General features: G+C 42.1%; 1 protein-coding gene across 1 annotated transcript in view; it reads left to right on the top strand.

Annotated features, from left to right (window-relative positions):
• Window positions 1–10,283: 10,283 nt before the first annotated feature.
• LOC139148118 (protein APCDD1-like) overlaps window positions 10,284–25,724 on the top strand; it is a 29,660-nt gene continuing 14,219 nt past the window's right edge. Inside the window, exons 1-4 of the mRNA XM_070719419.1 lie at window positions 10,284–10,302; window positions 11,218–11,336; window positions 11,838–11,961; window positions 21,311–21,857. Coding sequence (XP_070575520.1) covers window positions 11,288–11,336; window positions 11,838–11,961; window positions 21,311–21,857 — 720 coding nt within the window. The 5' untranslated portion in view covers window positions 10,284–10,302; window positions 11,218–11,287. The remainder of the gene's footprint in view (window positions 10,303–11,217; window positions 11,337–11,837; window positions 11,962–21,310; window positions 21,858–25,724) is intronic.

The following is a 25,724-nucleotide window of genomic DNA, read 5'->3' as shown; positions in this document are numbered from 1 at the left end:
ATTTGGATAGGGATAATCCTACTATAACTCAGCCTGTCAGTGCAGTCAGTTCAAACCATTATGAAGATAGTGATACTGAAACTGACTTAAGTGAAAATACTCTAAACTCAAAGCTGGGCTCGGTCAAGCTTCAGAACTCAGAAATCCTGGAGAAGCTGGAGTCTACAAAGTTGGCACACCTCCAGCCAGAACAACAACAACAGGTGAAAGAACTGCTCCATGAATATAAACACCTGTTTCAAGATGTTCCAACGAGGACAAACGTCATCTATCACGACGTTGATGTTGGGGACAGTAAGCCTGTAAAACAACATCCATACAGACTGAATCCAACAAAAGCGAAATATCTCCAGGAAGAAGTCAAATACCTGCTGGACAATGACTTTATTGAACCCAGTAAAAGTAACTGGAGTTCGCCGTGCATACTTGTTCCCAAATCAGATCACAGTTATCGTATGTGCACGGACTTTAGGAAGGTCAACACTTTAACAAAGACAGACACTTTCCCAATCCCGAGGATTGATGACTGCATCGACCGAGTGGGAAAAGCCAAGTATGTGACAAAATTTGACCTACTGAAGGGATTTTGGCAAGTCCCTCTGACGGATCGTGCTCGTGAAATATCCGCCTTTGTTACACCAGACGGATTGTTCCAGTACAAGGTGATGCCATTCGGAATGAAGAACTCTCCGGCAACGTTCCAACGGATGATCAACGACGTCATATCCGGGCTAGACGGGTGTGCAGCCTACGTTGACGACGTCGTCCTGTATAGTGACACCTGGGAGGAACACATCAAGCTCATGCGGAAGTTCTTTGAGAGACTGAGCAAAGCAATGTTGACTGTCACCTTGCCAAATCTGAGTTTGGTTGGGCAAGGGTAACTTACCTCGGACATACTGTAGGACAGGGTGAGGTAAAACCTGTTGATGCTAAAATCAGTGCCATTTCAAGTTTTCCCATACCAAACTGCAAACGACAACTGATGCGCTTTCTCGTATGGCTGGTTACTACAGAAAATTCTGTCCAAATTTCTCCACAATTACTGAGCCTTTGACTAACTTACTTAAAAAGAAAGTAAAGTTTGTTTGGTCAGAGCAATGCCAACAGGCATTTGATACACTTAAAGCCATACTGCAAAGTGCTCCAGTGTTGTCTGCACCAGATTTCACTTTGCCATTCAAATTAGCTGTGGATGCTAGTGATACGGCTGCTGGTGCTGTTTTATTGCAAGAGGATAGTCATGGTATAGATCATCCTGTTTGCTATTTTTCACGCAAATTTAACAAATCCCAGAGAAACTACTCTACAATTGAAAAAGAGTGTTTATCTTTGATATTAGCTTTACAGCATTTTGAAGTTTATGTTACTTCTTCAAATCAGCCAATAGTGGTTTATATTGATCACAACCCTCTTGTTTTTGTGCAGAAATTTAAAGGCAAAAATCAGAGATTGCTAAGATGGAGTTTAATGTTACAGGAGTTTAATCTTGACATTAGACATATCAAAGGCAGAGACAATTTAATTGCAGACTGTCTCTCTCGTATTTAGAAATTATTGTTGTTCACTTTCAAGAAATTTTATTGTTGTTCACTTTCAAGAAATTTTACTTTAGAGTAAAACAAAATTTGAGTACTTAAATCCTTTTCAAGATTACATTTGTAAAAGAAAGATTTTTCTTTGAAAAATTTTCTTTTTTTGAAGAGGGGTGTGTTATGTAGGTCATTTACCCCACACTCATCATGACCTGAGTTCAATTAGTCTAGAACATTCTCAAGGTCACTGCCCTTAATGACCTCACAACCTTGAATTCAATTAGTCATGTTTGGAATGTTCTGGAAAGTTGATTAGTTGTGAAGGGAGATAATTTTAGAACAGTAATTAGCATGTCAATAAAGTTCTAGATTGTTCTTACATGCCTTTATAAAAGGGACGTGCACAGCTTCCATCAGACTTTTGGGATCGTGTCTCTTGTGTGTTACTAAACTCCAGCAGTAGTCATTCTCAAGACTTTTCAAGACCTTCACTGTCAACGCTGGATTTATACTGTGGTCTTTGTGCAGCTTCAAGCCTGCAAGCCAAAGGACTGTTCATTCATCCGACTGACTGTAACAACTCTGAGACTGGAGCTTTGCCGTCCCAGCTGAGATAAGTAGTCTGTACACTTTTAAAGCTTGTACTCTGTCCCTAACTTAGCAATTAGTTTTGTTTTCGTAATAATTTTGTTTAAACGGAAACTGCTGAGTTCACCCTTTTGTTCGTTTTCTCTGCACGTAACACCAGTGTTTTTGTTTAGGATAGTGATCTTGTCAATGTTGACCCTGTCGATTCGATTTACTTTTGATGAGAGTTACAGCACGGGAGGAGGGGGGGGGGCAGAAATATTACGTCAATTCAAACCATTGGTGTATATATTTACTGTCTTAATTCCAGCAAAGTTTCGTTTAGTGTCCTTAAGCAGCCTGATGCATGGTCCTAGTTATTCTTGTTTCAAAACTGCTGAAAGCCTTCCTGATAGAAACTTCATATGTCTTCAAGTCAGTGGCGGCTTTGTGTCTTTGCTAGAAACAGGTGGATGTTTCTCAGTCCTATTGCATGTGGATCGCGTTTCTCAACTCTCCCCCCCCCCCCCCCCCCCCCCCGGTAAATGACTGAACTGACTGTAGCAGTTGCTGTCGAAACAATACAAGACAGGTTACTGAATTGACATCACAAAATATCATCGATGTAAATAATAACAGTTGTTATAATGATGGAGATAGCGAGAATGACGACTACGACGACGACGACGACGACGACGACGACGACGACGACGACGACGACGACGATGATGATGATGATGATGATGATGATGATGATAATGATTGGAGGAGGAGGAGGAGGAGGAGAAAAATAAGATAGAGGTTGTGGTAGTTATGGTGATAATATTTTACAAATAACCAGCATTAATCAGACACGATTTACAATTTTACTTCATGGTTGTCTGTCTGTATCACAATCGGCTGAAAGATGACGACACATCTTGCTGTACAATTGAAGAGATTCGCAAAAACGGGTGTTCCCACGAACCGGTCCTTCATTGCGAAGAAATAAAGAATCACTGTACGAAAGGTGTGATTGATTAATTGGTTGATCGATAAGGTTTCTAATATCCACAATCAAAGGTTAATGAAATCTAGAGAAGGGGATATTAAGTATTTTCCTTACAGCGTGAAATTAATCAAATCAAAACAAGTCATGAAGTAATTGGTTTACACAGCGTAGATGAAATCACAATAAAGATCGTTAATCTCATCAGTAAAGTATCAATGTCATTTCATTGGACACGATCAGTAATTTCAATCACTAAATCTAAATAAAGTACACATTCATAAAAGAACGCATTCATAACGTATGCAAATCGTTGTGGTACGATTATTGTTTTTTGAAATGGTATTATTAATTAGACTTTGAATTTGATTTTTTTTTCTATTTCGAATTGATAGTTGTTATCGACGCAAACAAAATGTCCGCGCAAGTGATCATTGTTGGCAATAGAGCAAAAAAAACGAGCCAGTCAGCACAACGCAGAATATTTGTACCGTACATTTTACTTATGGATCAACGTTGTGTTGCCAAAAAGTCACGGCGATTACATTATGGACATTTTGATCGAAAAAGGACACATTTTAAAATCAAACCTAGGAAGTGATAATTTCACTAATGAATTCGAAGATCAGTGAATCTGGCACAAACCTTCGGATAGGAACTAGAGTCCATTTTTTTCTTGGGGCGCCCAGCCGTTTACGCTATCCAAAATCTAACCCCTAGCGACTCCCTAAGTTACTAGTGATTAATATGACACACTGTAGCTAAGCACTTGTCACTTTGCAGCGATGCTTGAATAATCAAAACAAACCTAAAATACGGGATAAGTTCCATCATTCCGGTGATTTTTTGACAAATTCAGTCGTGTCTGGTCTCTGGACAGCTCGCTTTTATGAAAATCGTATTATCTCACTTGATCTTACTGGTCTAAGATGGCCAGCGAAAATCATCTCTGTCATAGAAATTGAGAACATGCATAGCCGACCTTTCTCTCCGCTTTTTGTAGGCAGCCCACCGACATTTCGATGACAGATGTTAGAAAGGATAACATTACAGCGAAAAGAAAACAGAGAATGTAATGGTATGGAGGCCAAGAAAATATTTCGACACTTCTAATTCTGATTTATGGTCGAGGCAATAAAAAACGAAATACCCCAGAGTGTTGTAAGACTCTCATTATCATATCGCAATTGATATGGTTTAAAGCTGTTTAATGAGCAATGACGTTGGATAATGGCAAAGCAGTTGACGCGGGAGAGAAGTAATTAAACTTTCGACCTTGACAAAAGACACCGATATGGTCACAAAGGGTGTTGGAAATGAACTCGTACAATTCTTTACTTTTGAAAGGAGTGATTCAACTACGTTTTCTAAAGGTCATTTACAAAAACCAACGTTTCTTGGCATAATAGCTTTTGAATCTTTTTTTAAAACAACAAAGTGTTCTGCTGTCTTTTTGTTGTTGAGTACAAGAAAGCATTGGTTTATCAAATTTGTTAAAATTTTACTTGCCCGTAAAGTCCGCGCTCACGATAAAGCTGCGCCCAGGCTGTCATATTTTGGACTCCACCCAAGATTTTGCTTGCTCACTGTAATTAACCAGTACATTTCTCGTGCATGCGCAATAACAAGCAGTCATATCTCTTAGTGATAACAATGACTCCAGAAAAGATATGTCAGACATTAAACTCTTGCGAAAATAATAAACAGTACCCTTTCGAGGCTTGAATTAGTTTGATGTCGGGTATCAAACTTTTGCCGGCTTGGTTTAGAATGGATGCGTGACCTGCCATACCAGCGGCCAACAATCGGCGTCCTGTCAACCCGATTGAAACAAAAGTCAAATATTTTAAATAAAGCTGTTTCAGACAAAGGGATCGCAGTTCTCCAAAACTATCAAGGTATCCACGCATTTCAGAAACGCAATATCTACTATAACAGTGGGAAGTAAAACGCCGTCTTGAAAACTAATTGGTTTTACGTAGTTACCGAAAAATGCACTCGTTCCTGAGTACCTGCTGGCATTTGACAGTTTTAGCGCATCGTGCGTGCATCTGGAAAATATCTTGGTAGCCACGTTCAAACAATTTGAAAGGGTTTTTGAAGACGGCTGCGTTTTCGCTTTGAGCGGCAAGCTTGCGATCGATTCCGCGGTTCCCGTGCTATTTTTGCGGGAGTTAGGTTTGACGAACAAAAGCAACCGAGAAAGGGGACGGCAGAAAAGTTACTGAACTTTCCATTTAACATACATAGGTTGCCAAGCGCTAGTGACAACATTAAACGGTGATTTTTTTTCCCGCTGTAGCATCGAAATTCGACAGTGCCTCGCCACCAGGTTGCAAGACTCCTATCACTTCTATGACGTTTACGGCGCAATGACATAGACCCTTCATACGAACCTTAACGTGCCATTATTTGTAACTTTTGACCATTTTTTACCTCGGAAAATTCCATGTTGGAGGCTCATATTTTTTGCAAAATGTTGTTTTACGAAGAAACAAACATGATTAGTGATGTTATAGCCACATAAAACTGCTAATTTTTGTTCAAACGTGTTGCCCTTCCGAGCTCGTTTGTTGACGTCTGGCGTGCTCAGCGTGCTGGTGGGGAGAACGCAGATATGGTGATGCCGCGATCACGCCAGATGTACAAGTTCACGTTTATTGCTGGATCAAAACAACATTGCGTTGTGGATTGCCAGACATCTGGTTATGAAACGTGCTCGGACAATGGACTACGACGTAAGTACCGGGCATAAGTAATGAATATTTATTTTGAAATTGCTGTAAATGGCTCGCGCAGGTGCAGAAGAATGCCTACGTTGCAATTCGCGTGTCAACAGAGTTTGTATTTCTGTCCGGACAAAAATTGAAATTTTCGTTGTAAAATCACATGTTATTTAGTTGCAGGGCACGTAATGTTTCCGAATAATATGCGATTCTCTGTTATTTGACAGGCTATTCAACATGAGCCAGTGATCATTTCAATCAAAACTAACGAAAAATCGCCAGAAGATACAGCTAATGGAACTTTAACGTGTGTATTTATCCATACATACTTCGATTCAAGAAATATTTTGACATTCTCAATGCCCGATTTGGCTGGCGCATATTGACAAAGCGCGGCTGTTTCGCCGGGGCCATCCGGTTCCATGTGATGCTGTGTACGTAAAGTTTAACTTACCGACGGTTTCCTCAGCATATATCGTCAATGCTCACCGAAATATTGAAAAAAGGGACAAGTCGTTGTCTATTTTACAACAGTTTAACGATACTTGTTCGATTTTATATCTTATAATAGTAATATTGTGAGATCAGTCCATTCATGGAGTTGGCTTAAATTGAAATACCCTAGACTTTTTTGAAACAAATAATCAAAGTTGAAAACCCCGACTTTCATAAATTCTTTAATGTAACTTCCCTGTATTACCCGTACCCTACACAGCTATTTGGTACCATTGTTTTCGCACTTTCAACCAAAACCACATATGATAAATGCAAGATCGCCGGGCAGTTGCCCCTGGCAATATTTGTCCAAGGCGACGGCGGCCGCTAGCGCAAGCCGTAGCATTGATTCAATTCAATAAGCCCTATGATTTCTACCACAGCGCTGACTCACCAATGTTATTTCAATCACTCCGTTTACATTTTTGTAATAATCTGTCTCTTTGGAAGAATGCCAGTATGATTTAATTGTTTCTACAATTACCTTCAAGCTTCCCAGATAAAACCATGACTTAAGATGCCATTATCGTTACGAATACGTGAGATTTTTTCGACATAAATTTTATCGTTTGCACGCGAATTTGAAAGGTGGCGATCCAAGATTGCCAATACCGCCGAGTAGGTAAACATTTATAGGGTTTAAAGAAGCTGTATTTAATTAGAGTCTTCTTTTCAATTATTGCTCTTGTCGCAACGACAAGACGCGGCGACATGCCGGTGAAGTGGATCGATGGAGAACTACGAGCCCGTCTATCAAAGTAAAAAAAGAGGAAGAAAGCTGATTGAATATTTATAAAAATAATATCGTCGAGACTTTAGTACCGAAGAGACGGTTATAGTGTCTGGTACGCGACCTCAAACCCTACAACGGTTAGCGCCGAGCCTCCTTGCATGTTTTAACTGGCAATATACGTATTTATGAGGAAGATAATTATTCAAAGTGAACTGTCTGGAAATTTCACCGTGAAATCTGACTCTAATGTCACTTTCCTTTTAAGTTCTATCACGGCACAAATCATTCCAAGATCAACGAGGATGCCCCTCTCTCCAGACGTTCCTGTCTTGAAGTCCAAAATAGACTAGTTCCCTTTTCCCCTCCTGGCTTCCGGAAGAACTCGAGAAATACGAGACCCAGTGATTTATTGGGGTCTTGGACGTGGTGTATTTTAATAATTAAACTGTCTCTATTATTTGGAATTTATTGACAGTGCTGACGAAAGAAAGGTTGAACTTTTTTCCTTCTACCGAGGCTGGTGGCATCCAACGCTGGTTGCGATTTCGTGCACAAGTACACCCAGGGGGCACCTACTCCGAGACGCAGTGGGGCTGAAGTGAAGGGTGCCGTACTGACAGGGCTAACAAGTGAGGTCGTGCCGAGCTTATGAACCCACTACAACAATCTCACGCTGGGGGCGAATATCAGTTCCGTTGCCATGGAAACGCGTAGCTATTCAGCCTGCGTGAATGAATGTATCCGTATCACGATATAGATCGACTCTGAGCGTACCAGAACGCACAATCTGGGGCAAGGTTTTATTCAAAAAGAGACCCAACGCGTCTCTCTCTCTCTCTCTCTCTCTCTCTCTCTCTCTCTCTCTCTCTCTCTCCTATCCTTAGCTTTTGTATGTCTTTGTCTTTCTGTCCGTTCGTATCTGTTTCGTGTTCTAGTAGTCTGTCTGTGTGCCTGTGCCGTATTTTTTCTTTATCCTTTTTCTCGAACTGTCCCAGTTTGCCCTGCCTTTATTTCTTCCTGTTTGTTCGTCTGTAAATCTAAAAATACCTTATCAAAGCTAAATGTGGAAGACAATTGGTGAACCAAATGTCAAACAAAGATATCAAGAATCTTCATCCGGGTTTACGTCCCTATTGATCACTAGAAAACGCCTAGTCATGAAATAAGTCAATACGATGCTCGGGGTGTCGTTGCTCTCCGCCCGCTCCCTAAACAAGCCGATAGAACGGAATACATGCGGGGTCGCGTACACTTGAACCATCAACGGTATTCATGGGGAATACTCATGTGAAATGTACAAGCGTGATGGGATTTGTGCTGTTGTATAATTTCAATACCCTGTTTATTGCTCGTAATACATTCAAACCCCGGGACAAAAATGTCACTTACACCGCGAAGCGTGCAAAGGTACACGTGGAATTTACACAAATACACCATCTTGGGGAAAATGTGTTGTAAATTCATCCCGGGGTATGACGTAAGCATCCCTGGATGAATTGCATCGAGGGTGGCATCGGTCCAAATCTTTTGGGGATCTTGTGAAATATATTCATTTTATTCCTCTTGGCGCGTTCGTTTTCACCTATTCATGGTTTCTCGGATTTGAACACGTGACCACACACTGCCCGTGTGAATCATCTTGAGACAGGGCCATGCATAATGGATGATGACGCCTTAAATTTTCCAGTTTGTACATATGCATCGATAGCGCTTAAGAAAGTGCAACGTGTGAGATTGCCGACTGCAAAATGAGCATGAACAGAAAGAACCGTCTTTTTTTTCAGCGTGCGTGTTCAACATGTCTGGAATACTGGTCAATTTCTAAAGATATACTCCCGGATATGTCTCCGAATCAGTATGCACTCCCGGTCTCGCGGGTATTTTCTCATTCTTGTCAAATGAAATAATCCAGTGGTGATACTTAAACTGCCTCACCCAGGGCGTAGCGAAATTAAAAAGAAGCGCTCTTGAAGAAAAAAAAACAGTGTCGATAAAGTGCACGATAAGAGCGAAAGAGCGAGTCTTCCCGCCGACGAATCTGCGTTGCATTTATGGGTTGGCGTTTCGATTGCAATGCGGCGATGGCGTTTATCTTGGAGGCGCATGAAAGCGAGAGAACTGCAGAATCCGTCGTCGTAAACGATGAAACGCGCCAGATGATGCGTAAAAGCTATAATAAAGTGTCCCTTTCTGGCGTTTTGTCAACTTTTACGGAGTTGACCGTGAAACGCAGCGGCTGACCGTTACTGGAGAGCAGGGGACCCAGGGGAAATCTCAGCTCATTGCAAAAACTCTCCAAAGTCAATTTAGCGTGGAAAATCTTCTGCTGTGATTGCTTCTGAAGATTTCCCAGCATCTGTTGTCGACTTTAACAACATTTTAAGTGTCGCGACGTCAAAAGGTTTTTAATATGAAGAGAGGTTTATGTATACTGTTGACTTTTCTATTTTCATAGGAGCATCAGTCTGTGCCGAAGTTTTCCAGTTGTCAAGCTGCGCGCCTTCTTCATCATATTTACTTGCTCGCTCTTCTCTGACGGGGGCGGGGGTTGTGCAAAAGTTACGAGAGGGGATTATGTGCAGAAAAGACTTCTGCATTTTCAACAGCAGTGATGCTGAGAGGTAATAAACCAGATTTATTCGCCCAGGGAGTGGCGCAATGCACCAGAGCGTCGCCCCATTTCGTTTCTCTTTCTGTCTGTGCGTTGGAATGCCCATAAAATGCAACATGTATGTGTGCATTAAAGTATGCCAATATAGCTCGCCATTCAATCGTAATTAACTCCACCGGGGATTGACAAAGAGCTGGTTTTTCCATCAGTCCCCCCTCTTTCCGCTCGAACTGATTCTGTAACAAGGTGCATATTAAGAGCCTGTTTATGACGAACAATCGCGACAACAGAGCGGAGGGATTGTATTATGGTGATCGCTTTTCACTCCAACAATGCCGGCCTTTGTCTTTACACGGTTTAGGGCTCGGCTTTTCGCTACATCAACGCTGCAACCCCCAGTCATTGCAAATTGAACGCTTTTGAAAAGAAAGCAGAAAAAGAAATAGAGGAAAACAGGATGAGGGAGCTAAATCTGAATATTCTTGTCTCCCGTGCCAATGGTCTCCAGCCGTCCAATCAACTCAATAATGGCTCAGAGAATAAACAAGCTCACAATAGGCTCGTTTGAAATTAGGGTATTAGGGGAGAACTCCTCCTACGGGTCGTCTGGGAATGAATGCTCTTCAATGGAGACCTAAAAATCATGAGTAAGCTTTAGTATTGATCAGTGTGTTTGTCTTTCAATAGCTTCTGTGCGATGTGAGTTTTTCAACGGCAATTTACAGCCTTGCATGTACAGCCCCCCTTTTCAAAGACGAGACCCCTTCACAGACCTCTGGCAGTTGCGTCATTTTATGGCTCGCGGCGGCTCGTACGATCTCGTTATCGGTTCATCGTAATGACTCGCTCCATCTATCATTTCTGTCACTTTCATTAACACATTAACATCCGTGGACAATTTCCGGCAACTTAAGTTACAAGAAGCGCGTCAATCGATGTCTTCCACCCCTGCCGAGGCAATGAACTAATCCCGACTAACTCCTGTTTCCAGTCACACTGTGCTCGCTCGCTCACTTTTTTTGAAACAACGTACGCGCGGTGAATTGCCTATACAATAGCACGGAGCCAATCAGAGCAGCATATCCCCCTATCGCGTGTCATGATGGGCTGGTCTGTCAAACGCTAACGCGCTGGGAAGTGGGTGAAATATACACAGGCCTGGTTCCGAATTCAGTATTGTCTGGCGAAGAGCCGAGATCTAGTGCGTACACGAAGTGTTACAGTCGGAGCTCAGACAGCATATCGCATACCACGGGACGCATGGAGAAGATCAGCCGTTGTTCTGTGCTACCCAACTATCCGAGGCTTGTGTTAAAAAGGCAAACATATTAGAGATGCTATGAAATAGGCAAACACACCGTTTATTAATTGCTTTCCTCTGCCGGACGCTCGGCGACTAACACAGGAACAGTCCCCTCGCCGCAAGTGTTCGGATCGTTTGTTCAGCGTGGACAATACAACCCAGCGCGAAACCGCGACGATTTGTGCCTTGTTCGCCGTGTTCCATGCCATAAGAGACCGTGAATAAGTTCTCTTTTCTCTTTTCCGTTCGCCTCTGTAAGGTTGGGAACAAGTTTGAACTTCTGGAGGGTAGCAATAGTCAACAGTGACCAACAACAGTGACCAACAAACATGCAATACGCGTTGACGTTAGTCTTCCTATTGGGTCGTCTATACCTAGGTGAGTAAAACTCCTGCAACGAATTATGCGAGAGCTATTCACCATTCAGACCTGCTCCCGTACACAAACTCTGGTAGCTCAGTGCGTGTATCATGTATTTGTGTGCAAGCTCTTGGGTAATGTTGAGGGGGGTTTCTGAAACAACGATAGCTGATGACCTCAGCAACCCCCTTGTGCCATGAGAAGCCCGTGATTAAACACGCTAAAAGTCACTCCGAACGACGTTCTGCTATGTTTGCCTTGCTAAGATACGTCAATATGGAACTTCGGATCACAGGGAACACAGACTTAGTGCCGGTCAAAATAATGGGTATCGTTCTAATTAACAATTGTTGTGGATTTAGTTGCTGCTATTGTACATCGGCAAATCTCCCTGTCCACAGACGTGTTACGGTTATTTGTCTCTAATCAAATCAATACTTTGTGTCTCCTATCTCTCCCTGTTTGACACTCTCTCTCTCTCTCTCTCTCTCTCTCTCTCTCTCTCTCTCTCTCTCTCAGGTGATGCCACACCAAGTGTAACACACCTCTCGCAGTGCAACCGTATGTTAATGGCTGTTGAAGGCAACGCCGGCGTGACCGCGCCGCAACCGCCGACAATTTACGGTGAATGGGTGTCGACCAGGTAAGTGGGAATAAAGAACACGGCAAGACGTTTCTCAGATGAATCTTGTCTAGCTCTGAGCACACCACCTTCACGCCGGGTGCAGTCATCGTCACAGCTAATGTAAACTTAGGCTTTGATTTTTGTATGGCATTTAACATAGCATGGCAGTGCTGAAGAGTTTCTTGTAGTCCGTCAACAGCCAGCAGGTATTAACTGGAGACGTTCAGGATCATTGCCGGTCGCGGTGTTCCCTATCTACCTGGGCCAACAGCGTGGGATGCATTTGTAAACACTGTACGGTGCGCTTAAGTGGGATATGGCATGCTCAGATCTGGTTTCACTTAACAAGAGGGCAGATTGTGTTGGCACTCTGTGATTTATCTGACAAAAAAACTTTTTTAGTCATACTACAGGCCTAGGGTGAGATTGTCTGCCGGCTTTGAGTGGCAGTTAAGCCAGGTATACAGCCAACCTGCAAACAAAAAAAAGAGGCGAACTTATGTAGACCCCCACGATTCCCATCTATGTTCGCCACGGCTGAACACGCACACATATGTATCAATTCTCTGGAGACCGGGTGAAATTAAACACATTTCGTTATGTAGTCACGCCTGCCCGGCTCTCTACTCGGATATCTGCCGAGAAATCCCCCCACCCAACAAATGGTTAATTTTCGGCGAAGTCCGACAGATGTGTTTGATAATTCGGAATTCGAAATATACAAGTTTCCTTCGCTCACACACAGCATGGCACCCGCCTTGCCTACTCGACGATCACATAAAATGCGCCACTGACTACAGCCGGAGATGGCGTGACCTCAAATGCTTGACCTGTTCCAAGCTGCTTGCAACAGCACGCTACGGGCCAGGCTAATCTTGTAATAACTTTATGGACTGCGGGCAAAGGATACAAACGGCCAGAAACTTAAGCACAGGTAACGAGAAGAGGAGTCCTTTGACCGGTGAAATTTGAGACTGAAATGTGAAAGGGACACTACTTATGCAGGAGGTACACCGTCAAGCCTCCTAAAGGTCACACTTAAAAGGGGGAAAATATTGGACCAGATTTTTTTAAAGGAATGTCCGAACAAATAACTCTCCCCTCCGACGTCCTGGGGCTTCGATTGATTGTTTGTTTTAACGCGTCGCTATCTCGATACGGGAATGTCGTGTAACGAGGACACAAGGGGCAGCGACGTAAATTTCATCTTCGCCACTCCGATTTTTCTCACACACACACACGCGCACAAAGAGCGACCAGTTCAGTGTAAGTAATGGACCATTAGACCTTGGGAGGGGGGGGGTGGTCACAATGAAATTGTGAAAATTTTTTTTTTACAATTGTAAATTTCTGAAATTTTTTTTTTCCAATTGAGATTAGCTGTGCAAATATTTTTTTCAGAGTAAATTTTCAGATTTATAATTTTTTTTTAGTTCGTCGCTGTCTGAAGATAAAGAGGGCAAAGATGTGGTGCCAAGCACCACAAGCGGCCACGCAAGCGGTCACGGGGGGGGGGAGGTCAGGAGAGGGGTGTCCCCCTGCTGCTGTTGGAGCTTTTGAAAAATAGAGATTACAATGGTGTTATTTGGTGGCACTTGGGGAGTATTTTTGCAGGGGGAGGTCAGGAGGGGTGTCCCCCTCCTGCCGTTGGAGCTTTTGAAAAATAGAGATTAAAATGGTGTTATTTGGTGGCACTTGGGGAGTATTTTTGCGGGGGGTGGTCAGGAGGGGGTGTCCCCCTCCTGCCGTTGGAGCTTTTGAAAAATAGAGATTAAAATGGTGTTATTTGGCACTTGGGGAGTATTTTTGCGGGGGTGGTCAGGAGGGGGTTTCCCCCTCCTGCTGTTGGAGCTTTTGAAAAATAGAGATTAAAATGGTGTTATTTGGTGGCACTTGGGGAGTATTTTTGCGGGGGTGGTCAGGAGGGGGTGTCCCCCTCCTGCCGTTGGAGCTTTTGAAAATAGAGATTAAAATGGTGTTATTTGGTGGCACTTGGGGAGTATTTTTGCGGGGGTGGTCAGGAGGGGGTGTCCCCCTCCTGCCGTTGGAGCTTTTGAAAAATAGAGATAAAAATGGTGTTATTTGGTGGCACTTTGGGAGCATTTTTTCGGATTACACATCTTCCTCTGAAACATGGTCTTCTTGCTCCTCAGTAGCTTCCTATAGTTTTGAAAATTGACTACTTTGGTTTCCTGGCTTCCCTTTCTACTGCGTGGTGAAATGGCTACATGCACCCCACCAAACATCATGCATATCTCATGATTTACAATTGATTTTGACAAGCTGAGAAGCTAAAATAAGCTAAATAATATAGTTAAATTTGTATTGTTGAATGTTAAAACATGTGTTGCTGTTGTTTTTTAAGGCTGTTTTTTGAGAAAAAAGAATTGAAAATGCCTTTTTAAAAGCAAAATAATACATAATGACTTGATATGTTGTATTATCATTATTGACGTGTTTCTACTTGTTCACCCATTCTTGCATTCATCATTGCAATAAAATGCTGTGAAAAAAATGAAACTGATGTGGCCTGCATCTGTTTACCTTGATCTTAAAAGGCAAATACAACTTTCTGTCTGACAACCATACCATAGTTTCAATGTTTTACCTAGTGTACCTGCTTGGTTTGTACGCAGGAAACAAGTAGAAAACAGGTTCTATAATTTCATAATTTTCAAGTGATCAGAATACAAAAGTCCTGAAAAGATAAGATAATCACAACTTCCAGTATAAGGGATACAGTCACTCTAAATGTATAAATTAAAATTAAAAATGTGCCGGGAGGATGTACTAAAAAATACAGAAAGTTGCTTTCTGTCGGTAAAATCTAAAAAAATTCAAAATTTTAAAGACTTTTTTTTACGCCTTTGTCTTCTTATTTATTTTTTTTTTATTTTGCAAACTAGTTTGAAGATTTTTTTTTTCCTAACTTTCTGCTCTGAAATTTTTTTTTTCTGTTTTTGACCACCCCCCTCCCAAGATCTAATGGTCCGTCCCTAAGTAATCGACGTTGCGTCCCTGTACGAAACACGACGGGTAGTTGCCACTGTAACTCCGAGACTCGCTGCGCAATTGCTATCGCCAAGGAAGCGAATGCACGTTCTCTCAGCAGTCAAATAGAGCACTATCTCCAGGCTATAGACTTTTTACCCGTCAAGTGAAAACACACCATTGCATACAAAGCTGTCGCTTTCTTAAATATACAAAGAAAGTAAGAAGGCCAGATTATAAAAATATGTGCTCTTACAAAACAGAAACAGTTGCCATTCAGCCTGACTTGTGATGTTTCCCCTCCGTGAAAATATTTTCAGTTTTTTTTATTATAGCGAGGCGAGGCTAAGTTTAGATCAGATATCTTGCCACACTTTGAGCAGCCCCGTAAAGACTCTGACTGCCATCGCAGATCGCTACGCGGCAACAACCGACCTAGCTGATCTGATAGCGGTGACGAACAATGACCTCGCAAGCCGGGCAAAAAAAGAAAATGCCACTCGGAAAAATAACACAGGACGCGTTGACAAACAGCTGCAGCTTATGCAGTCGGACCAGGGCGAATCGCGCAGGGGGAACGAGGACGCAGTTCAAAAGGCGACTACACTTGCGAAAGAACGTTACAAATGACCACAATATCATTTCACGAAAAACAGCAGGAAGGCCCTCAATGCGAGATTCAAATTATTAACGCTGCTGAGCGCAAAGTAAATACTTTATACCGGTAATAGGAACGTCCTTTGTAAGCTTTGCGTCGGGGCGTATGAGAGTGTGGATTGGATTTTTTACCCTCGCCTTGATGCCAAAGGCGACTGTATTTACCGCGTTCGAGGCTAGTCATTTTGTTGTGGATGTTCAAATCGCGCCAAAACTGATACGCACATCTCTGCTCGTTGTTTCAAAAACTCTCTGTCGTCACTTTGTTTTGAATCTTAACTTTTATCCCGAGGCAGGGTCGTACCCAGTGTTCGGGATCTGTTTCTTGCTCTTCTTTATATTTATGCAAGTGCCACGAACTCAGTGAGTATACAGGCATCGTTTATTGTCTTCGCTGGAACCAGGATTGATTCTTAAGTGGCATTGAGTTAAACAGTGCCTGACCTTTGAACTCGAAGTATCTTCAGCGTCTCCATCACCTGTTCCTAAGCTATTATCCCTCAGCGATACCCCTCAATGGAGACATCATCGGTGTCACCATGAAACCATACGTTTTCGATGGGTAACAGAGTTACACAAATATTTAGAGATAGATGTAAAGATAAGATAGATCATACGTATATGTATGTATGTGTATATATATATATATATATATATATATATATCTATATATATATATATATATATATATATATAATGCACTCAACAAGAATCTTCCCCGTTTACATTGGGTCCTTAGGGTTCTTATTCTTGAAATTATCGGGATTCCACCTTTTTCCGAAAAAATATCATTTTCGAGCAGAACGGGGGAGGGGGTCCGAGAAATTGCACTTTGACAAAGAGAAGATATGTGTAATAGCTTGGATAATCAACACAAATGAATTCGATGCAGAAGACTAATCTCCAAGCGATGCGTAGTCAAGGTCACGTCCAGCGCCAGACGGTTATGGCGACCATATTAATGTATAGAACCCGCCTCGGGGACAGATATTCGGACTCTCAAATTTCGACAATTCTCACCTGTTCTACCACTTGTTGGGGCTCATTTTAAATCTCTTGGAGAAAGAAAAACCTTTACCGTGTTAGTTTTTCGAAAATCCAATATTTGATTTTGCCCCCATAGACTTAACACAGAGATAGCGACCATTGTGAATTTCAAATATCGTAAAATGTTGGGTAAGGCCAAAGTAATTAAATTCTTTGTTTTGCGTCCCAACCCGCTTAGGTTTTTAAGGTTTTCATAAAAAACACACACAGTGTATTTGAATCGAAAATTTTAGGACATGGCCCCATTAGCTTTTCTGAACTAATATTTTGTTACAATTTTTCATTTGCTCCAATCAAATTACATTGTGTTAATTTTCTTGTGTGTGTTTTTCAGCCGCTTAGACGCGTACCTTTTCCCATTTAGAGTGAACGCAAAACAAAGAATTTACTTACTTTGGCCTAACTTGTTTCGCTAGTTCCAAACTCTGCACGGTGACCCCCGATTTTTATTGTTGATTAGGTAAGAGAATTGTTGAAAGTTTCTTTCAGGAAAGTTCGAGCAAAAGTTTAACTCTTTCACTTTCGAGGCGCATACCACCTTAACGATGGTGTTGAAAATGAAGATGGGGATAGCGATCTAATATCAATAATGATGATGATGATGCTATTAGCCTGGATGGTTAGAGAGGGCAACAGTATCATATTAAGCGCGGCAACAAATCAAGTTATGACGCGATCGTGGATAAACTAGGAAATCGTTTTCCCCCACACTCTCGTCACAGTTGGTGGATACCAATGTGACATTTTCCATTGTAGGACAAAGTTCTGTGTTTGTTTTTCATAGACGCACGCATCGATAAACTAACTTCATTGGGAAAAACTAGCCATGCGGAAGCACCTTTTTTGTTTCATAGTGGAAGGGTTCTTTCGTCGATGAAGTTCTGACATGCCGGCCGCATGTCCTCGGGGTATCTTTTTCGATTGCATCGGCCTGTGTAAACAACGACACGGATGAAAAAAAATTACTGAAAATATTATTTTTTGCCGTGAGTCATTTCGCGGGGTTACCGGTGCGCTAAGTAAGGCTCATAGTGTTGGGTATTTGGATTTCTCAGAGTGTAAGCTGTACAGTAAAGAAAGCTTGTGCAAAGAACGTAAAGCATGTCAGATCAGTTCTGTTCATTGAAGACAATGTAGTGTTCGGGATTTGACTTTGTGGTCCCCGCCTTTCACATCGACTGTACAACACGGCCAAGTCATATTATTGCACTGGGAGGGAGAGAGAGAGAGAGAGAGAGAGAGAGAGAGAGAGAGAGAGAGAGAGAGAGAGAGAGAGAGAGAGAGAGAGAGAGTGTCCCTAGTGTAGTGAAGATACTGCGATTTACTCTCTAGCTGGTAAATGACAATCGAAAACGATTTGTAAAGTCATGACGAATCCGAGTACATTCCCGCTCCAGGTCTACTTTGCCGTTGCACTTCTCAGGGACGCAATGGATACGTCCATGGACAGTTCCTTCTGTGCTCCATGCGATCGTCATCACGTCATCGATAGTAAAAAGCTAACTGAAGCGACTCGGCCACGTTGCTAAAGCATCTGTGTACAGCTTATATCGATCCGAGTCTTCTGTGTATACCCGCATCCCAGAGGCTTTAAAAGCAAGTCCGAGGGGAACTGGTGTATGATTCTAACACTGTACACTTTCCCTCCATTAAAAATATATAACCAAAACAATACCGAAGTTTTCATCTCCAAGAAATAGAAATCAAAATGGCCAATTCTCTCCCATAACACTGCCAGATGTTAGTCTTTGTCGATTATTGTGAGCGATTTTGTGACTATGTGTCAGAATCGCGATTCGCAAGTCAACACCAGCATACCAAGGAGTTTCTTCAAGTTGAAGAAAGTAACTCACATTTGATTTTAAGGTAGAATGCGCCTCAGGAAGAGATATTGGGCGCTCTCAAACTTTTACAATTCTTTTCTGGGGGCTCATTTTAAGGTAGAACGCACCTCGGGGACAGATATTCGGGCCTTCAAATTTTATCAATTTTCTTCTGACCTACCACTTGTGGGGGCTCATTTTGAAGCTCTTGGCAAAAGAAAAGTTTTCACTGTCTTAGTTTTTCGAAAATCGAAAATTTTATTTTTTCCCATAGAGTTAACACAGGGATGGCGGCCATTTTGAATTTCAAATATCGAGAAATCGCAAGTTATTTGTCTCTCTAGTAGGCCTACCAAAGTTTGCACGGTGACCCCTGATTTAATTCTTGCTTTGGTAAGAGAATGGTTGAAAGTTTCACTGAGGAAAGTTTAAGTCTTTCACTTCCGAGGTGCATATTACCTTAAAGCTCTTGGTGTAAGAAAAGTTTTAACCGTCTTAGTTTTTCGAAAATTTTATTCTTCTCCTGACAGTTAACGCTGGGATAGCGGCCATTTTGAATTTCAAATATCGGTAAATCTTGGGTTATTTGTTTCTGTAGTACCAAAATTTGTACATTTTTATTCTTGATTTTGAATGAGAATGATGAAAAGAGTCCTGGGGAAAGTTTTAGCAAAAGTTTAAGTCTTTCACTATCGGAGTGCATACTATCTTAACCCATAAGCTTACTCACCACTTGTGCTTGATCTGTCCGAACGACTTACATATCGACCCAGTTGCATCGGCGGTGTCGATGAACCGTATTGTCGCTCTAAACCAGCTAGGAAGTCTCCGTCAGCTGTAACATTTTGATGTACTGCTGTCATTTTTGTTTCGGTGTAGAAAATATTTCCACTCCAAATATCATGCCATGGTGCACAGTCTCAACATCTTGGCAATCGCCGGTCGGTATCAGTTCATTTGCCAACAATAAAATTGCATGTAACACACAATGTGTTGTTTCTGTAGGCTAAATCTTTGAATGGGTATTTTTAATATTTAATCAGGGAGGAGAATTAAAAAAAATGAACCCGTATTATTTGGTAAATTAATGAAAAATTATCAAAGTTGCAGTTAATGGCTAAGTTAATTTTACCAAAAAGGGTAAAAAATAGCAACCAAAAGCTGCTCCAACCCCCCATTACATTCAGACGCGGGACTGCTGTTTGTTTTTTCAGCTTCGTATTTTTGTGTACAGGGATTCACGGATTTCTCTGGGCACTGGACTAAAATGGAATTGATGCCCCGAGGGACTGTTTCCACAGCAAACAAAAGCACAAATCAATAAAGTATATATATTTTTTGATCTTCAGACTCGGGCTAAGGAGACAAAACCTTGCCGCTGGGCACGCGTCCGTCTTTTAAGACAGTTGGCATTTCCAGGCCAGGAGATGGGGAGTCCGGCGTCGTTGTCAAACATTTCGGAGGGAAGGAATCCTATAGGTGTATGACTCATTCGTTAGTGTTAATACCCGCCGAATAGTTTCCGGGCCTTGTCAGCTTAGCGCTCCGTGATTTAAAACAAAATCTCGGTTTATGCCAAAATCCGAGTGAGGAAGCTATGAATTCGGGAAGGCTTTCCACAGACACGCCCCACAGCTACTATAAGATGCTACGAACGTGCCCCAGCGGGATATCAGAAATGGCGAATATATAGGAGCAAGTTTCACCTTTGACCCGTTCAGTGATGAATAATTTGTAGCAATTCGCACGTGTAAGAAGCTGGCGGTGCATCTAATCCCGCCAGCCACAGAAGCCATCCGTTGAGTCTTCAGTCAAAAATGACTGATCTGTTGGAAGTGTTAATTCATTCGCTCAGAATGCCTTTATCCGTAAAGCCCTTTGAATTTAGTGAAATCATCAATTGAACAGTAGTGTGTGTTGCGAGTCTCTCTACTCAGCATGCACAAATCACAGCCTGGCGATATCTTATAATAATGTCAGGCGAATTTTGACAGAAATCGTCATTTGCTTCCCTCACTTGTTTTGATTCAACGGCTTCGAGTAAAATCTCATTATTTTTACATCGCTTGGTGGCCATTAAAACAATCTGGCCTGATCCTGTGCGCCCGGTGATGAAATATCGAATGATACCCACAAAACCTAGATGACGAATTTTCAGACCCCTGCCTTTTTCTACACAAGAGACACCTTCATTCAAGAGAAAGCCGTCTTACTGATTGAAGATTTCACAAAGTCGCTGTCGCCAACTTCCCGAAGGATGCGGCAGCCGACGTCACGTGACTTGGGGAAGCGTCTCTCTCTTCGAAGCAGGGAAGTTGTAAACGGTGACCGTGTTTGCATAGCGTGATTTGCACCCAATATTGCGTTACCCAGAGAGGGTAACCCGAACCGACGTATCGCGTTTCTGTCAAGATCGTCTGTTGGATGAGCCGACAGATATTAAATTTTAACCTTCATAAGAGTGAAACTTAAATCTAGATAACGCACGGTTCCCAACCACCTGCTTTGTTAATCGGAATGTTTACTTTAAATGAAGACTTCTGCAGCTTATTTCCCCCTTTTCAGTGACGTCATATTAGTGTTCAAATCGTTTCCAACAAAGAATTCACTTTTCTACAGTTTACAGCAGTTTTTTCACAATCGTCCTTCTATGATATCGTATTGGATTAGTTTGATTATGATTTATATATCATATTTTATTGTCTAATTGATCGCGTCGGATCATCATATGTGGTGTCACGCTTATCATATTACATACAGCGAATATGACATATGAGAATATCGATTTTTTCCAGAGTTCAATAATTTGCATGATAGTGACGTCATTTTTTTTTTATCATTGCCCCCAGGTGCGAAGTCAGGCCGGGGCCTGAGTTCGTGACGCGGAAATACAAGTTCCACACGGACGGTACGTTCACCGCCTATCAGTTCTACTACACGGACAACCACTGTACCATCCCCGCGTACTCTCTCAAACTGCGCGGCACCATCCAGATTGGGGACACGTCCTGGATAATCCGCGGGGCTACGAAGGCCGACTACGAGCTGGACAGGGTCCTCATCACGTCGCACCGGAGCGACATCACCGAGTACCTCATCACCAAGGTCAACGCCACCTGCCCGGGGTACATCTCCCAGCACCAGAGGTGGCTCACCCACGTGAGGTATCACCTTTTCAGCTGGTACGAGGACAAGGACTGCCTTGAGGCGCTCTCATTTGCCATGCACGAACTGCAACTCGTCAGGGTTGAGGTTCACAAGACCTTTCAGCCGAAATCTCGCACAGTGACTGTGCGAAATGAGCTATTCCTCGGCGACGTTCACACAGACAGAAGTCAACGCCAGCGATATCACCCGACTTACTACCAAACTCCGCTTGTAAACCTCAAGGAACAGGTGAGTCGTACCGTAAAATCAGAGAAGTTAGAGACATATTCGAGCTTAATCACCCAACAATTTCTCATTTGATGTAAAAAAATGTATGCATCTGTTGAACACACTTTCTAATTGATATAACGCAGAAGTTAACTTGCAGTGGAAGAAATTGACCAATCACAACTTGCAATGAACCAAATGGACCAATCAAAAGCAACTTTATGAGACCTCTAGGTCTTGTGGTTAGCTACCCGTTGGTACGATGTAATTGTCGGCAAACGTTATCTTCGACAATGCTGTGCCCGTTCAGTATGCACCTGAAATGGTTGTATTCTTAGAATGCAAAAGGAAGGGGGGGTTAGAAAATGGCATTTTTTTCCATGTGTCTGCGACAAACTCATCCCATCATAGCGCTTTGTATAACCGCACAGGGCACTAAGCAGTGTGGACCTCTGTAGGAAAAAAGAAAGATATTCTCTCCTTGATATTAGATATGCGCTAAAGAAAATTGTTGGAGTTTGGCACATGCATTAAAAAGATGGAGTGATCATCGTCATTTTCGCGTCGGAACACTTCTCAGATTTCAAACTGATATATTTCAAACTGCATGATATCGAAATGCATTGTGGGTAAAAATCCACTTCTTGCCGCGCCGCAGCTAGAGTTTGAGATAGAGATCTGATAAATACAGTTAACCAAAATCCAATAGTTTTCATGGCAAAAAGTTCTGTTTGTTTGTGAAACCAGCTAAACTCATGTATCTTTTCATCTCTCTTTAGGCATTTCTAGTATGAAATTCCTGTTTAACCCAAAACTTCTCTTTTGTTAGAAATCCGCCATGTTGAAAGTATGGTCGACGGCCTGAGACTTTTATCATGATTCACGTAGGTGGCAAAATCGTGTTTAAGGTGCCGGGATTTATAAGGGTGACGTGTGTAAGTCACGATAAAAATTGACAAAATTACATTCTAGTGAAGTAGACTACAGCTTTCATGCCGCGTCATGTCGTAACTGTTACACGCTGTGACATCACTGGCATTAACCCTTTGACTGCTTTCCCACCAAAATTTTAGAGCAACATTTTACCAATTTTTATGAACTTTTCTCTCAGTTTTTTCATAATTTTGTACCAAAGGCATATCACATTTCATCGGCTAAAGTTTTTCATCAAAATTTTGGCAAAACTCAGAAAAAAAATTGACTGTGGTATATTTTATAAAGGCGACAAAAACTGACTTTGGCGCTAGACTTGCAAATTTCTTAACGATCAGTGACTTAGCGCGTCAATGATAATTTCTGAACGAGTGTGTGTGTGTACAATCAATGAGGTCCCGAATACCAGTAGTTAGTTTATCCCTCGTATATTGCTGTCACGATTCAAGAAGTACTCACAGTTCACGCAGAAGCCAAAATGTCACCACCGTTGGTAAAATTGATTTGAAAAGTTGTTTATAATTCGAGTTGGCCGATTGCATTCCTGACCCAGCATAGGCGCATGTCTATTTATAATATAGCCCCGATTGCATCTGGTAAAAGTTTGCTTTCAATTTGGCCGATGACATAACCGAGCGCTGAGTCGGTGCTATTACCCGGCCCAGCTATGCGTTCCCGTGTGCTAACTTACACACAGGGGAAAATGTAATTCGTCTTTTTATAATTAGCTCATCTAAACCAGATACATCAAGGAATTACTCCGCGGGTGTCGATAGATATTGATTCCCATAGCCAGGACGCAAGAATCTTGGAATGGGAGGAAAAAATCCTCAGCTTTTATGCGTGTGGATTCCACCTGAGCTACCAACAGACGGCAGAAGGGGGAGTGGCCGTAGCGCCGGGCTTCTGTCGGGGTTAATTTAAATGGATGCGTATGTCTCGCTTTAATCTTTTTTGAGGTGAAAATAAAGCAAACGCAAACTCCCAGAGAAAAGTTGAAGTCGGTCTAAAGTTTCCATGTCAAAGATACACGTATTCACGTCTGTGGATGTCTACTGCATGACGTCACTTCTATGGAAGTTTTCCCAACCGTGATTAATACCTGTGTCTACTCTCCTGTAAATAGAGCATTTCTTGACTGGCATACTATTTGACATCTCGCTTTTTAACCGTCTGTCGGTTCTTAAACTTTTATATCCGAAGCCAAGTTGGAAGTTTGAAGTTTAGTAACTTATGGGCGGGGATCGTACTCGTATTTGTGTACGTGTGAGCGTAATGCTTTGCATTGCAAGTTACTTGAAAGTTACAGACAAGAATAAGAAAGTGTGCCTGTTTCATGATTGTACAAGGTGATGGAAATATCAAGAGTAACAGCAATTGTCTTGTGAAAGGGGGCATTGGCATCAAAGAAATGGACTTCTCGTAGAACTGAAGCGAAGTCGAATTGTAAAGTCACAAAAAGCTTTGTGCCTTTTTTACAGTAACTGCAAAGCACAATCACCGATTTAGACCTTTTTCTTTTTCGGTGAAATGCAGAATATCAAAGCTGGGTTCGCGAGAACCGAGAGGGCTGTCATTTTGTCATATCGATAGAAGACCAAAAGCCACGCGGTCCACTCCACTCTAATCGAACAACTGGAAAACTTCGCAAGCAATATTTGAGTTAGGACGCCAACAAAGCTGTCCTCCAACTTTCAGCGGCCCGTCAAGGAGCCACAAAAGCGTGTCTCCTTCACGACACATTAGCAAGCCATTTAAGAAACAAAAATATTTACCCAGGAGTAGCAAAAATCGATAGTGTTTTTATACACGCGGGCGTGTTCCATTATCGAGAAGGTGAAGGGTACGCCCAACGTGTGGATTTATTGGAGAGATTATGTGTGTTTTAAGATATGTTTGTTTATCGTCAGTCAACGGGGTTCTTGTAAAGGCAATTAATTCGTTGTAAAGACTGATATTTAGGGCCTCTCTCTCTCTCTCTCTCTCTCTCTCTCTCCTCTCTCTCTCTCTCTCTCTGGTATGTACATATTTATGTGTGTGTTATATATATATATATATATATATATATATATATATATATATATATATATAATATATATATATATATATATATATATATATATATACATATAAAATGATGATCCGAGGGCACGGGATGGGTTACTGTTAATCAGGTGTAGGCTACAATATCCAAAGTTAGAGTCGTAAAGTTTAGGCCACATTAATGAGGCGTTTTATCACTGGAATAGATCGCGTAAGTTCTGTTATGAAGGACGAAGCTATTGTACGTCCCACATCGAGACGCACGGATACCTACATACTGCTACTTGAACTTTTAACTTTTTGCCGTTGGCACAGAACCGCAGTAGGCCTAACAGTGTTGTGTATTCAACCTACCCTATGCAATGTTGTCGAAGGAGGCAGAGACGGTGGGCCTTGTTTCAAGAATGAAAAGGCAGACGCTTTCCCCCAGTGTGTCTTTTAACTTCCAGATCTGAATGGCTGTCCAGACCTGATTTCAAATATATCATCGTGTCTGCCCCCATCTAGGAATCATGTTTTTTGTCCATTTAGTGTACACTCCTGCATAAAGGTTTGAAATCCGACTCCGAGGTGTATTGTTGGCTCTTCACTCTGTACACACGGACCCAAAGAATTCCGTCCCATTCTTTTCTCCTCCCCATCCTCTTTGATTAAAAGTTCTTTCACTACGGCACGTCTTCTCGCTTCAGCACACAAGTAGAGTCAGCAAAAGCCAGCGAATACTATGCACGCGTCTCCTGGGAAGCCGGTCTGTCGCAGTAGTGCGATCCACTTTTAATTAACTGCTTAAACTCTTCTATTTTGGATGTATGAGTTGAGAAGCCCTTCAAGAAGTCCCGCGCATGTTGACAAAAAATACGCTTAGGCCGAAAGATTCCGTCGTTTATGGGTCCCTGTTAACTCAACCCCTAG

The sequence above is a fragment of the Ptychodera flava genome, chromosome 13 (genome assembly GCF_041260155.1).
Source record: "Ptychodera flava strain L36383 chromosome 13, AS_Pfla_20210202, whole genome shotgun sequence".
Taxonomy (NCBI): Eukaryota; Metazoa; Hemichordata; class Enteropneusta; family Ptychoderidae; genus Ptychodera; species Ptychodera flava.
The sequence above is the reverse complement of the archived record's forward strand: the minus strand, read 5'-3'. Positions and strand labels throughout refer to the sequence as shown.